The sequence below is a fragment of the Ranitomeya imitator genome, chromosome 1, assembly GCF_032444005.1.
Source record: "Ranitomeya imitator isolate aRanImi1 chromosome 1, aRanImi1.pri, whole genome shotgun sequence".
Classification (NCBI taxonomy): Eukaryota; Metazoa; Chordata; class Amphibia; order Anura; family Dendrobatidae; genus Ranitomeya; species Ranitomeya imitator.
Window position 1 is genome coordinate 225,591,060 of NC_091282.1, and position 14,331 is coordinate 225,605,390.

The window sequence follows — 14,331 nt, forward strand, 5'->3', positions numbered from 1 at the left end:
CTGACAACAACCCAAAATAACAGAACGAGCTCTGAGACGTGGGAACTCTGTAGACCGAAATTCCTAATCCTCTCCAAACACAACTAGAGGCAGCTGTGGATTGCGCCTAACGCTCCCTATGCAACTCGGCACAGCCTGAGAAACTAACTAGCCTGAAGATAGAAAAATAAGCCTACCTTGCCTCAGAGAAATACCCCAAAGGAAAAGGCAGCCCCCCACATATAATGACTGTGAGTAAGATGAAAAGACAAACGTAGGGATGAAATAGATTCAGCAAAGTGAGGCCCGATATTCTAGACAGAACGAGGATAGGAAAGATAACTTTGCGGTCTACACAAAACCCTAAAGAAAACCACGCAAAGGGGGCAAAAAGACCCTCCGTACCGAACTAACGGCACGGAGGTACACCCCTTGCGTCCCAGAGCTTCCAGCAAAACAAATAGACAAGCTGGACAGAAAAAATAGCAACAAATAGCAAAGAAGCACTTAGCTATGCAGAGCAGCAGGCCACAGGAAAGATCCAGAGAAACACAAGTCCAACACTGGAACATTGACAGGAAGCATGAATCAAAGCATTAGGTGGAGTTAAGTAGAGAAGCAGCTAACGACCTCACCAGATCACCTGAGGGAGGAAACTCAGAAGCTGCAGTACCACTTTCCTCCACAAACAGAAGCTCCCAGAGAGAATCAGCCGAAGTACCACTTGTGACCACAGGAGTGAACTCTGCCACAGAATTCACAACACATAACATGAAGTCTGTGGGCCCCGATACAAAATCTCCTACAGGGCCCCACAACTATCACAGGTTTTTATTAGAAATAGTCTTTTCATATGTGCCAAAGGGACCTTTTGTCCCTCCCCCCCCTAATATTCCAAGGCCCGGGTGTGATTGCAACACCTATACCTATCAACGATACACCTCTTAACTTTGCAAATTTCCTTCCTTTTGGGAGAGAGCTAATTTGTCTTCTTTTCTCTAATCTGTATTTACAGGGTGGAGACTGACAGCTTGGGGCCCCTGTGCAAGTAATGTGTCTGGGCCCCCTTCCTTTTATGGCGACAAAGATAATATATATATATATATATATATATATATACATATACATATATATATATATATATATATATATATATACACACATACATGTATATATATTACATAGTCTCCTTTATTATGTATAATATACAGTGCCCTCTAGAGCCCTGTCTTTTATTACATACCGTCCTGTCTTGTTAGATGTAAAATGCAATGATAGCTGATGGAGCATGGGAAAGCTTCTTTTCTAATGGAAGAGCTGATGGACTGGTCGTCTGGTCACTGGCTCCTCCATCAGCAGTCATTTTATATCTAAAAAGAGAGGGACTATGTAATAAAAGAGGGCGCTGTGAATAACAAAATTAACAAGAATACACTATGTAAGAGACAGCACTGTACAGAACAGCAGAGGAAGCTGTATAATAAGGGACCACACCATATATAACTAGAGAGGATGGTACATAATAAGGGACGGTGTTATACATAATAAAAGAGGAAACTATGTAACCTAAGGATGGTGTTTTACAGAATTATTGAGTACACTATATACTAAGAGACTGTGTTATACATAAGTGAGTACAGTATATACTAAGGGACTGTGTTAGACATAATAAGTGAGTACAGTATATACTAAGGGACTGTGTTAGACATAATAAGCAATAATAATGTCTTCCTCCACCTCCCCCTGTTCCTAAGTCCATTATAAGTCCCCCTTCATCCCATCTCAATCCCCCATACTCCTCATTGTCCTCCTCCCCCCGCATCCCATTATTATCCTCTCCCCACCCCATCATTGCTCATTCCACCACCTCAATCATTTTCTCCTCCCCACCACCCCATCATTGCCCTTTCCACCACCACAATCATTGCCCTTTCCACCACCTACATCACTGCTTTCTCCTCCACTATCTCCATCATTGCCTTCTTCCCCACCACTCCCACCATTGACTTTTCTACTACCACCATCATTGCCTTCTCCCCAATCTCCATCATTGCCTTCTCCCCCACCCCCATCTTTGCCCTTTCCACCACCACCTCCATCATTTCCTCCTCCCCCCACCATCCCCATCATTGCCCTTTCCATCACCACCATCATTTTCTCCTCCCCCACCATCCCATTATTGCCCTTTTCACAACCACCATCATTGCATTCTCCCCCACCACCCCATCATTGTCCTTTCCACCACCACCATCATTGCATTCTCCCCCACCACCCCATCATTGCCCTTTCAACCACCTCCATCATTGCTTTCTCCCCATACCACCCCATCCATGTCTCTCCATCACTCCCATCATTGCCCTTTCCACCACCTCCATCATTGCCTTCTCCTCCACCACTTCCATCATTGCCTTCTTCCCCACCACTCCCATCATTTCCCTTTACAAAATCTCCATAATTTCCTTCTCCTCCACCATCCCATCATTGCCCTTTCCAACACCACATCCTTGCCCATTCCACCAACTCCATCATTCCTCCCCCCTCCACCCCCATTATTGCCCTTTCCACCACCTCCATCATTGCCTTCTCCCCCACCACCACCATCATTGCCCATTCCACCAAGTCCATAATTTCCTCCACCCCTACCATCCCCATCCTTGCCCATTCCACCACTTCCATCATTTCCTCCTCTCCCACATCCCCATCATTGCTCTCTCCATCACCCCATCATTGCCTTCCACCCATTACCCCATCTTTGCCATCTCCTCCACCTACACACACAGACACACAGAGCACCATTCACCTCTCTGCACATTCCCCTGCAGCGCTACGCATGCACGCACACACACCCACACCACCACTCATCTCTACACATACACACAGCACACATACATAAAGCAAAACACACACAGCACCTCTCACCTGTCCGCATGCTTTCCCGCAGCTGAAGCATCACCGTCAGCAGCTTCCTCTCTCTGGCATAGTCAGTTGCTGAATGATGACATCATCCAGCGGTGCTGCTGTCTGTGTGAGAGGAAGGACAGGCAGGAAGCAGGACGGATCCCTGCAACTCCGCTCCACTGCTATTTTCTCTTGTAGGCAGAGGAGCTGCAGGGATCACTTCCTGCCCGCTGCACATGAGGGCAATCTGGCCAGGGGCCCCCGGAGCTTTGGGGCCGGATAAACAGGCCTGATTGCCCTCATTATTAGCCACCCTGCAGGGGCCCCCATCCACCTACGGGCCCCAGTGCAGCCACATAGGCTGCAAATACGGTATGTCCACCCATGCATATTTAGCTGGTCTCTTTGAGGAGAACCAGTTCTAATTGAGTCATGTTGTCTCAATGGTGTCACACTTAGCCATGTCTGCTCTACACTGATGGGAAACAAGTGGTCTGTGGATGAGTTTCTTGAATGACATTTATGTCATCCCTGGTCATGTCTCACGGCCCATTAACCCCTGAGCCATTTTCCGTTTTTGCGTTTTCATTTTTTGTTCCCCTGCTTCCCAGAGCCATAACTTATTTATTTTTCAAAATGTACATGCAGGGCAGTCATTACTTAGAGTTGTGAGGGTTGTTGATTCAGTGTGCTGCCTGGTTCAATGTATTATATGATATTGTTCTACAGACATTTAAAGGGATAATTAGAATGTAGAATGTAAGCTTGCAAGGGCAGGGTCCACGCCCCTCTGCATCAGTCTGTAATTGTTAGTTTGCTTACTGTAAGTGATATCTGTAATTTGTACACTGCTCAAAAAAATTAAGGGAACACACATCTGCCAACTCCTGGACAGTCTGTGGTGCAGTGTGACGTTGGTGGATGGTGCGAGACATGAGGTCCCAGATATGTTCAATCGGATTCAGGTCTAAGGAATGGGCGGGCGAGTCCATAGCTTCAATGCCTTAATCTTGTAGGAACTGCTGACACACTCCAGCCACATGAGATCTGGCATTGTCCTGCATTAGGAGGAACCCAGGGCCAACCGCACCAGCATAAGGACTCACGAGGGGTCTGAGGATCTCATCTCGGTATCTAATGGAAGTCAGGCTACCTCTGTCGAGCACATGGAGGGTGGAGGGCTGTGCGGCCCTCCAAAGAAATGCCTCCCCACACCATTACTGACCCACTGCCAAACCGGTCATGCTGAAGGATGTTGCAGGCAGATCGCTCTCCACGGCATCTCCAGACTCTGTCACGTCTGTCACATGTGCTCAGTGTGAACCTGCTTTCATCTGTGAAGGGCATCAGTGGCGAATTTGCCAATCCTGGTCTTCTGTGGCAAATGCCAAGCGTCCTGCACGGTGTTGGGCTGTGAGCAGCACAACCCCCATCTGTGGATGTCGGGCACTCAGACCATCCTCATGGGGTCGGTTTCTAACCGTTTGTGCAGATACATGCACATTTGTGGCCTGCTGTAGGTCATTTTGCAGCGCTCTGGCAGTGCTCCTCCTGTTCCTCCTTGCACAAAGGCTGAGGTAGCGGTCCTGCTGCTGGGTTGTTGCCCTCCTACGGCCCCCTCCATGTCTCTTGGTGTACTGGCCTTTCTCCTGGTAGCGCCTCCAGCCTCTGGACACTGTGCTGACAGACACAGCAAACCTTTTTGCTGCAGCTTGCATTGATGTGCCATACTGGATGAGCTGCACTACCTGAGCCACTTGTGTGGGTTGTAGAGTCATGCTACCACGAGTGTGAAAGCACAACCAACATTCAAAAGTGACCAAAACATCAGTCAGAAAGCATTGCTACTGTGATGTGGTCTGTGGTCCCCACCTGCAGAACCGCTCCTTTATTGAGTGTGTCTTGATAATTGCCAATAATTTCCATCTGTTGTCTATTCCATTTGCACAGCAGCATGTGAAATTGATTGTCAAACAGTGTTGCTTCCTAAGTGGACAGTTTGATTTCACAGATGTTTTATTTACTTGGAGTTATATTCTGTTGTTTAAGTGTTCCCTTTATTTTCTTTGAGCAGTGTATGTAACCCCTTCTCATGTACAGCACCATGGAATCAATGGTGCTATATAAATAAATAAATAAATAAATAATAATAATAATAATAATAATAATAAGTATTTTGTAGACCACATGTCAGGACTTTTGCTTATTGTAGTCAGCAATTCCAAGCTGCACAATTGTTTGTCATGTTTAACCATTTAGGGGCATGTTGTTTCTAGGACCCATGCACATTGCTCAGGAGAGTAAAACTAATCCCAAACTGTTCTTCAACTATATCAATAGTAAAAGAATAAAAACTGAAAATGTAGGCCCCTTAAAAAATAGTGAGGAAAGAATGGTTGTAGATGACGAGGAAAAAGCTAGCATATTAAACACCTTCTTCTCCACGGTATTCACGGTGGAAAATGAAATGCTAGGTGAAATCCCAAGAAACAATGAAAACCCTATATTAAGGGTCACCAATCTAACCCAAGAAGAGGTGCGAAACTGGCTAAATAAGATTAAAATAGATAAATCTCCGGGTCCGGATGGCATACACCCACGAGTACTAAGAGAACTAAGTAATGTAATAGATAAACCATTATTTCTTATTTTTAGGGACTCTATAGCGACAGGGTCTGTTCCGCAGGATTGGCGCATAGCAAATGTGGTGCCAATATTCAAAAAGGGCTCTAAAAGTGAACCTGGAAATTATAGGCCAGTAAGTCTAACCTCTATTGTTGGTAAAATATTTGAAGGGTTTCTGAGGGATGTTATTCTGGATTATCTCAATGAGAATAACTGTTTAACTCCATATCAGCATGGGTTTATGAGAAATCGCTCCTGTCAAACCAATCTAATCAGTTTTTATGAAGAGGTAAGCTATAGGCTGGACCACGGTGAGTCATTGGACGTGGTATATCTCGATTTTTCCAAAGCGTTTGATACCGTGCCGCACAAGAGGTTGGTACACAAAATGAGAATGCTTGGTCTGGGGGAAAATGTGTGTAAATGGGTTAGTAACTGGCTTAGTGATAGAAAGCAGAGGGTGGTTATAAATGGTATAGTCTCTAACTGGGTCGCTGTGACCAGTGGGGTACCGCAGGGGTCAGTATTGGGACCTGTTCTCTTCAACATATTCATTAATGATCTGGTAGAAGGTTTACACAGTAAAATATCGATATTTGCAGATGATACAAAACTATGTAAAGCAGTTAATACAAGAGAAGATAGTATTCTGCTACAGATGGATCTGGATAAGTTGGAAACTTGGGCTGAAAGGTGGCAGATGAGGTTTAACAATGATAAATGTAAGGTTATACACATGGGAAGAAGGAATCAATATCACAATTACACACTGAATGGGAAACCACTGGGTAAATCTGACAGGGAGAAGGACTTGGGGATCCTAGTTAATGATAAACTTACCTGGAGCAGCCAGTGCCAGGCAGCAGCTGCCAAGGCAAACAGGATCATGGGGTGTATTAAAAGAGGTCTGGATACACATGATGAGAGCATTATACTGCCTCTGTACAAATCCCTAGTTAGACCGCACATGGAGTACTGTGTCCAGTTTTGGGCACCGGTGCTCAGGAAGGATATAATGGAACTAGAGAGAGTACAAAGGAGGGCAACAAAATTAATAAAGGGGATGGGAGAACTACAATACCCAGATAGATTAGCGAAATTAGGATTATTTAGTCTAGAAAAAAGACGACTGAGGGGCGATCTAATAACCATGTATAAGTATATAAGGGGACAATACAAATATCTCGCTGAGGATCTGTTTATACCAAGGAAGGTGACGGGCACAAGGGGGCATTCTTTGCGTCTGGAGGAGAGAAGGTTTTTCCACCAACATAGAAGAGGATTCTTTACTGTTAGGGCAGTGAGAATCTGGAATTGCTTGCCTGAGGAGGTGGTGATGGCGAACTCAGTCGAGGGGTTCAAGAGAGGCCTGGATGTCTTCCTGGAGCAGAACAATATTGTATCATACAATTAGGTTCTGTAGAAGGACGTAGATCTGGGGATTTATTATGATGGACTATAGGCTGAACTGGATGGACAAATGTCTTTTTTCGGCCTTACTAACTATGTTACTATGTTACTATGTATTGTCTCCTTGGGGTTAAAGATAATTTTCAATAATAAAATTTAGAAGCTGCATACTATTGCAGCATAAAATAAATACAGGGTCTTACAGATCCAGCAAAGTGGATGGAATATATAAGGCCGGCGTCACACTGGCGAGTTTTACGGACGTATGAGCGCAGAAAATACATCCGTAAAATATGCATAACACACGGCCCAATGATTCTCTATGCCCCTGCTCCTATCAGCTGTATTTAACGGATCCATATTATACGGTCTTCTACGGACGTAGAAAATCGCAGCATGCTGCGTTTGTCACCGTATTGCGCAAAAAAAATCGCCAATGAAAGTCTATGGGGGCAAGAAAAATATGGATTACACACGGACCAGCAGTGTGACTTGCGAGAAATACGCAGCGGTGTTAGAGAGAAAAGCCAGCAATTCAGTGCGGTGTACAGTAAAATCACACTGACAGCTTACAATAGAATAGGTAGAATAAATGTGTACACATAGAATAGGTATATATATATATATATATATATATATATATATGTCATTGAGACACATATATGTATATATATTAATATTTCATACAGCGCTAGATAGCTTTAAAGCCGGTAATTCAATTGCCGGCTTTTGCTATCTCCTTCCTAAACCCGACATGATATGAGACATGGAAGATGCGCCTATTCTGGCACTTGGCCACTCTCTTCCCATTCCCATGTAGCGGTGGGATATGGGGTAATGAAGGGTTAATGTCACCTTGCTATTGTAAGGTGACATTAAGCCAGATTAATAATGGATTAATAATGGCGTCAACTATGACAACTATCCATTATTAATCCAATTGTATAAAATGGTTAAAAAACACACACACATTATTATTACAAAGTCTTTTAATGAAATAAAAACACAGGTTGTTGGAATATTTTATTATCCTGGTAATCCACCTGAAGACCCTCGCTCTGTAACAATGGAAAAATAAAAAAAACAACAATATCTTATACCTTCCGACGATCTGTCACGTCCCACAATGTAAATCCATCTGAAGGGGTTAAATTATTTTACAGGCAGGAGCTCTGCTATAATGCAACTGTGCTCCTGTCTGTAAAACCCCAGCAAATGAATGGAAAGGTGAATGAATGGTGATGTGCCCTCTGCTGATTGTCCTCATATGAACTCGAGCGTGGGAACTTTTCAGAATATTTTCCCAGCCTCGAGGTCATATGAGGACAACCAGCAGAGGGCGCATAACCACGAATGAAGGTAACTACAGGTCATTGACCTACTTTCCATTCATTCATAGTGATCTGAAACTGTACAAATGTTTTAGAAAATATATTTGACATAAAAATCAAACAATAGATAATTTACTGATGCCACAATCCCTTTAAGTTGCAGATGCAGTTGCTTCCTAAGAGGTGTATCATAATCACAAAATATTCCGCTGCCTATATAGTACAGTGGAGTGTCGCTCAAGCTGAAAACTGACAATATTTCACACGATTGTTATAAAGAAGCAATATCCATAATGCACGTCCTTATGCATATGTCAATGGTAATATATTTCAGGGTGGCGTTGTTGGAATTGACATTATGTGGATCTGTGACTTGGACAAGTCAGAAAGCGTTTGTAAGCCACAATACTCATTTAGACTGCAAGACAGGAAAAACAACTTTCGGTGAGATTTCTTATATTGCAAGGCTTGATCTAGAAAACTTAAAACTGCTTTAAAGAGGACCATTCACCAAATTTTTCCCATTGACCTTGAAACACCAGGTATTAGTGGCTGCTGAGCTGAATATTTTTTCTTCTAATTTTACCTCTCTACTGTGGAGATATTAGCAATCCAATATTTGGCACCTAATGAGTTAACTTTCAAGTCCAAATGAGTGGTTACTCGATAGTTTTCACTGGGGGCATGTACTTCACCTACTGTATGGTGCTGACCAATAATAAGCAGGCAACGGCATAGAAGTGCGGAAGGACTTGTGATGAAGTCATCAGGATCGCATGAGTCCACAGGTCCTGCCAGCTGGAGAGCGCAACTTAAATAAACACAAAAGATACAGGTGCTTCTCATAAAATTAGAATATCATCAAAAAGTTTATTTATTTCAGTTCTTCAATACAAAAAGGGACACTCACCTCATATACTATATAGAGTAATTACAGAGTGATCTATTTAAAGTGTTTATTTATGTTAATGTTGATGATTATGGCTTACAGATAATGAAAACCCAAAAGTCATTATCTCAGTAAATTAGAATACTTTATATCACCAGCTTGAAAAATGATTTTAAACTCTGAAATGTTGGCCTACTGAAATGTATGTTCAGTAAATGAAGTTGTGGCGCCCCCAGACACAGGGCCACGAGTTCTCGGTACCGGGCCTCTCTGGTTCAGTTCTGAGGCTGTCACGGTGGCTAGACCCGGTCCGCGACCCTGCTGAGGGGCGTCCAATAAAGGTGGTACAGTCTGTCAAGGGTTCGTGACGCCACCTGTGGTGTTTGGTCAAGGTGACCGACACTTCTGTGGGGTCCGCTGGGGTGATGGAATGGCAGCTGGATGGTATACCTTCCCACAGGTGAAGTATATTCCCAGGGTTTCCCTGTAAGGTAGATGGTAATGGTGTGAGGTGCAATCAATAACGAGGACACAGGGTTGCAGTCTCTTTACCTCTTTACTGAAGACTTCAGGATCCTCAATCCAGAGCACGCTTAACAGGGCTATCTGAGACCGGCCGGTCCGATGGGCACATCCAGAGTCTCCTTCGCAGATGGAAATCGTTGCCTACCACTAGCGCCTGTTTGTGTTGCAGTCCTACCCTGCTGAGCATTCGGAATAGTCCTCACAACTGCTGTTCTCGTTCGTTCGTTCTCTACAGCTCTCTCTTTCTTTAGTTCCAGATGTTACTAGTTCAAAGTCCCCCAGGTATGTTATGGCTAGGACGCACCCGTATGACGGGAAGGCCTGGAGTTCTTCCGGGACCCTAGAGACGCCCCTCTCCCACAGTTGCCCCCTATGTCTTCGTAGGTGTTTAGGTGAGACAGCCAACCTATAATTAACTGTCCTGCGGAGTTCGGAGTAAGGCCTAAAGTCAGTTACTCCCGCGGTGTTCCGGCCACCGGCTACACGCCTCAGTAGGATGTTGCCTCGGTCTCACGGCACGACTCCTACTGGTACTCCTTTGTGCTTGATCTCATTTACACTGTTCCACAATATCCTTCCCTTCATGTCTCTCTCTTGGATACCGCCGCGGGGTGTGCAGATGCGGTTCCGTTACGTTCTGTTCTGTTCACTAGGCACCTGCCAGGTTCCCACGCCCGACAGGGACCCCCCCTGTGTCTTCTCCCTGCAACACCCCCTGCCACGGGATGTTGCATGAATCCAACCCAGTCAGCTTCTGACTAACTTCCTCCCCGACCCCTAGTTTTACCAGTGTGAGGAGTGGTCCAATAAATAAAGCCCTTTGCTCCCCCTAGTGGCCGGAGTGCGAAGTGTAAAGTGTTCTGGTGATACCTGGTCAGGAGAACTCCTTTAGTGCCATCGGACGTACCATCACTCCCCTTAGTGGCAGAGCGTCATACTGCAACGACCAGGTCTCTGGGGCGCTGCACACTCAATACTTGGTCGGGGCTCCTTTGACATCAATTACAGCATCAATGCAGCATGGCATGGAGGCGGTCAGCCTGTGGCACTGCTGAGGGGTTATGGAAGCCTAGGTTGCTTTGATAGCAGCCTTCAGCTTGTCTGCATTGTTGGGTCTGGTGTCTCTCATCTTCCTCTTGACAAGAATCTATGGGGTTAAGGTCAGGCGAGTTTGCTGGCCAATCAAGCACAGTGATACTGCTGTTTTTAAACTGGGAATTGGTACTTTTGGCAGTGTGGACAGGTGCCAAGAACTGCTGGAGAATTAAATTTCCATCTCCAAAAACATTGTTGGCAGAGGGAAGCATGAAGTGCTCTAAAATTTCCTGGTAGACGGCTGTACTGTCTTTGTTCATGATAAAACACCGTGGATCTACATCAGCAGACGACATGGCTCCCCAAACCATCACTGATTGTTGACACTTCACACTAGACCTCAAGCAGCTTGGATTGTGGCCTCTCCACTCTTCCTCCAGACTCTGGGACCTTGATTTCCAAATGAAATGCAAAATTTACTTTCATCTGAAAACAACACCTTGGACCACTGAGCAACAGTCCAGTCCAGTTCTTTTTCTACTTGGCCCAGGTAAGACGTTTCTGGCATTGTCTATTGGTCATGAGTGGCTTGACATAAGGAATGTGACACTTGTAGCCCACGTCATGGATACGTCTGTTTGTGGTAGCTCTTGAAGCAATGACTGCAGCAGCAGTTCACTCCTTGTGAATCTCCCCCAAATTTTTGAATGGCCTTTTCTTAACAATCTTTTCAAGGCTGCGGTTATCCAGGTTGCTTGTGCACCTTTTTCTACCACACTTTTTCCTTCGACTCAACTTTCCATTAATATGCTTGGATACAGCACTCTGTGAACAGCCAGCTTCTTTAGCAATGACCTTTTGTGGCTTACCCTCCTTGTGGAGTGTGTCAATAACTGCCTTTTGGACATCTGTCAAGTCAGCAGTCTTCCCCATGATTGTGGAGCCTACTGAAACAGACTAAAGGACCTTTTTAAATGCATAGGAAGTCTTTGCAGGTGTGTTTTTTTTCTTAATTATTCTAATTTACTGAAATTATGACTTTTGGGTTTTCATTGACTGTGAGCCATAATCATCAACATTAACAGAAATCACTCTGTAATGACTCTATATAATACAGGAGTTTCACTTTTTGCATTGAAGAACTGAAAGAAATTGACTTTTTGATGATATTCTAATTTTTTGAGAAGCACCTGTATATTACACCACACAAACATTCTGGAAATATTAACTAGAGTAAATAGCTCATTAGGTGCCAAATATTTGATTTTGATATTTGAAAATATTTTATACATATTTGCTTGGATAGAGAAATATGAATGAGTACACACAGGGCCATATTTGCCACTAGGCACTTGAGGGCATGTGCTTAGGGTGCCAGGATGCGGGGGGCGGCACCGGAGGAAGTATTTTTGTATTTTTTTTTTAGACCGGGGTCAGCCGCCCACCCACCTCCCCACCTTCTTGAAGACATCATACTCACCCTCCTCCAGTGATGCCTGCAACTCCGATGGTCATCACCGGCAGCTCTTCCTGTGCTCAGCAGTCTCATTGTACCGCTCATTAAGGTGTTGAATATGGAGGCGACTCCACTCCCATAGGCGTGGAGCGCATATTTATTACTTTAATGAGCGGTACCATGTGACCACTCAACAATGGAAGGAGCTGCAGGCCCCAGGACGAAGCACGGAAGTGCAGAGACCATGCAAGGAGGGTGAGCATGATGGGGGAGGGTGAGCCATGCGATATTCACCTGTCCCCGTTCCACTGCTGGGCTGTATCTTTCGCGTTCTGTGGCTGTGACGTTCAGGTCAGAGGTTGTGATGACTTGTTTAGTGCGCGTCCTCTGCCTGAACAGTCACTGCAAAGACCCGGAAGACAGAGTGGCGCACGGCGGTGGAACAGGGACAGGTGAATATCGCAAGTGCCAGGGGCCTGAGCCAGCGGCGACTCCCGCACCTGGCCCCCATGTGTCATTTTTTTTAATCACAGCAGCAGCATGCGTGGCATATTATTCTATGGAGCATCATATGGGGCCATCAACCTTTATGGAGCAGCATAAAGCTTTATGGAGCAGCATATGCGGCATATTATTCTATGGAGCATCTTATGGGGCCATCAATCTTTATGGAGCGGCATATGGGGCATATTATTCTATGGAGCATCTTATGGGGCCATTATTAACCTTTGTGCTGCATTATATGGGGCATATTATTCTATGGAGCATCTTATGGGGCCATCAACCTTTATGGAGCAGCATATGGGGCATCTTTATATATAATTGTCTAAGGGTTTTTCCGTCTGTCTGTCTGTCTGTCTGTCTGTCTGTCCTGGAAATCCCGACTCTCTGATTGGTCGAGGCCTGGCGGCCTCGACCAATCAGAGACCGGCACAGCATCGACGTAGAAATCCTGCGTCTCTGATTGGTCGAGGCCGCCAGGCCTCGACCAATCAGAGACGGGCACAGTGACGATGATGTCATAATGGTTGCCATGGCGACGATGATGTCATAAAGGTTGCCTCGACCAATCAGCGACGGGCACAGTCTGCCGCCAGGCCTCGACCAATCAGGAACGGGCACAGCATCGACGTAGAAATCCCGCGCCTCTGATTGGTCGAGGCCGCCAGGCCTCGACCAATCAGCGACGGGCACAGCGACAATGATGTCATAAAGGACGTAGACATCCCGCGTCTCTGATTGGTCGAGGCCGCCAGGCCTCGACCAATCAGCAACGGGCACAGCGACGATGATGTCATAAAGGACGTAGAAATCCCACGTTTCTGATTCAGCGACGGGCACAGTATCGACGTAGATGTCATAATGGTTGCCATGGCAACGATGATGTCATAAAGGTTGCCTCGACCAATCAGCGACGGGCACAGTCTGCCACGAATTCTGGAATCATCATTGTCCATATACTACGGGGACATGCATATTCTAGAATACCCGATGTGTTCGAATGGGGCCACAGCATGGCGACGATGATGTCATAAAGGTTGCCTCGACCAATCAGCGACGGGCACAGTCTGCCGCGAATTCGCCTCGACCAATCAGTGACGGGCACAGTATCGACGTAGATGTCATAATGGTTGCCATGGCGACGATGATGTCATAAAGGTTGCCTCGACCAATCAGCGACGGGCACAGTCTTCCGCGAATTCTGGAATCATCATGGTCATGCATATTCTAGAATACCCGATGCGTTAGAATCGGGCCACAATCTAGTATAATAATATGGAGCATCTTATGGGGCCATCAACTTTTATGGAGCATTATATGGGGCATATTCTAGGGGAGCTTCTTATGGGGCCATCATTAACCTTTTATGCAGCATTATATGGGGCATATTTTAATATTGAGCATCTTATGTGGCCATTATTAACCTTTGTGCAGCATTATATGGCGCATATTTTTTGTATGGAGCATCTTATGGGGCTCCTGATTCAATATGGATATTCAAAACATTTAACCTACTCATGTCTCAATTAATTTGACTTTTATTGGTATCTATTTTTATTTTTGAAATTTACCAGTAGCTGCTGCATTTCCCACCCTAGGCTTATACTCGAGACAATAAGTTTTCCCAGTTTTTTGTGGCAAAATTAGGGGTCTCGGCTTATACTCGTGTCGGCTTATACTCG

At 45.1% G+C, this 14,331-nt stretch overlaps 1 protein-coding gene across 1 annotated transcript in view; it reads left to right on the forward strand.

The window, feature by feature from the left end:
* The window catches only part of P2RX6 (purinergic receptor P2X 6), a 71,898-nt gene that overhangs the window by 35,572 nt on the left and 21,995 nt on the right, over window positions 1-14,331 (forward strand). Inside the window, exon 8 of the mRNA XM_069754313.1 lies at window positions 8,578-8,687. Coding sequence (XP_069610414.1) covers window positions 8,578-8,687 — 110 coding nt within the window. The remainder of the gene's footprint in view (window positions 1-8,577; window positions 8,688-14,331) is intronic.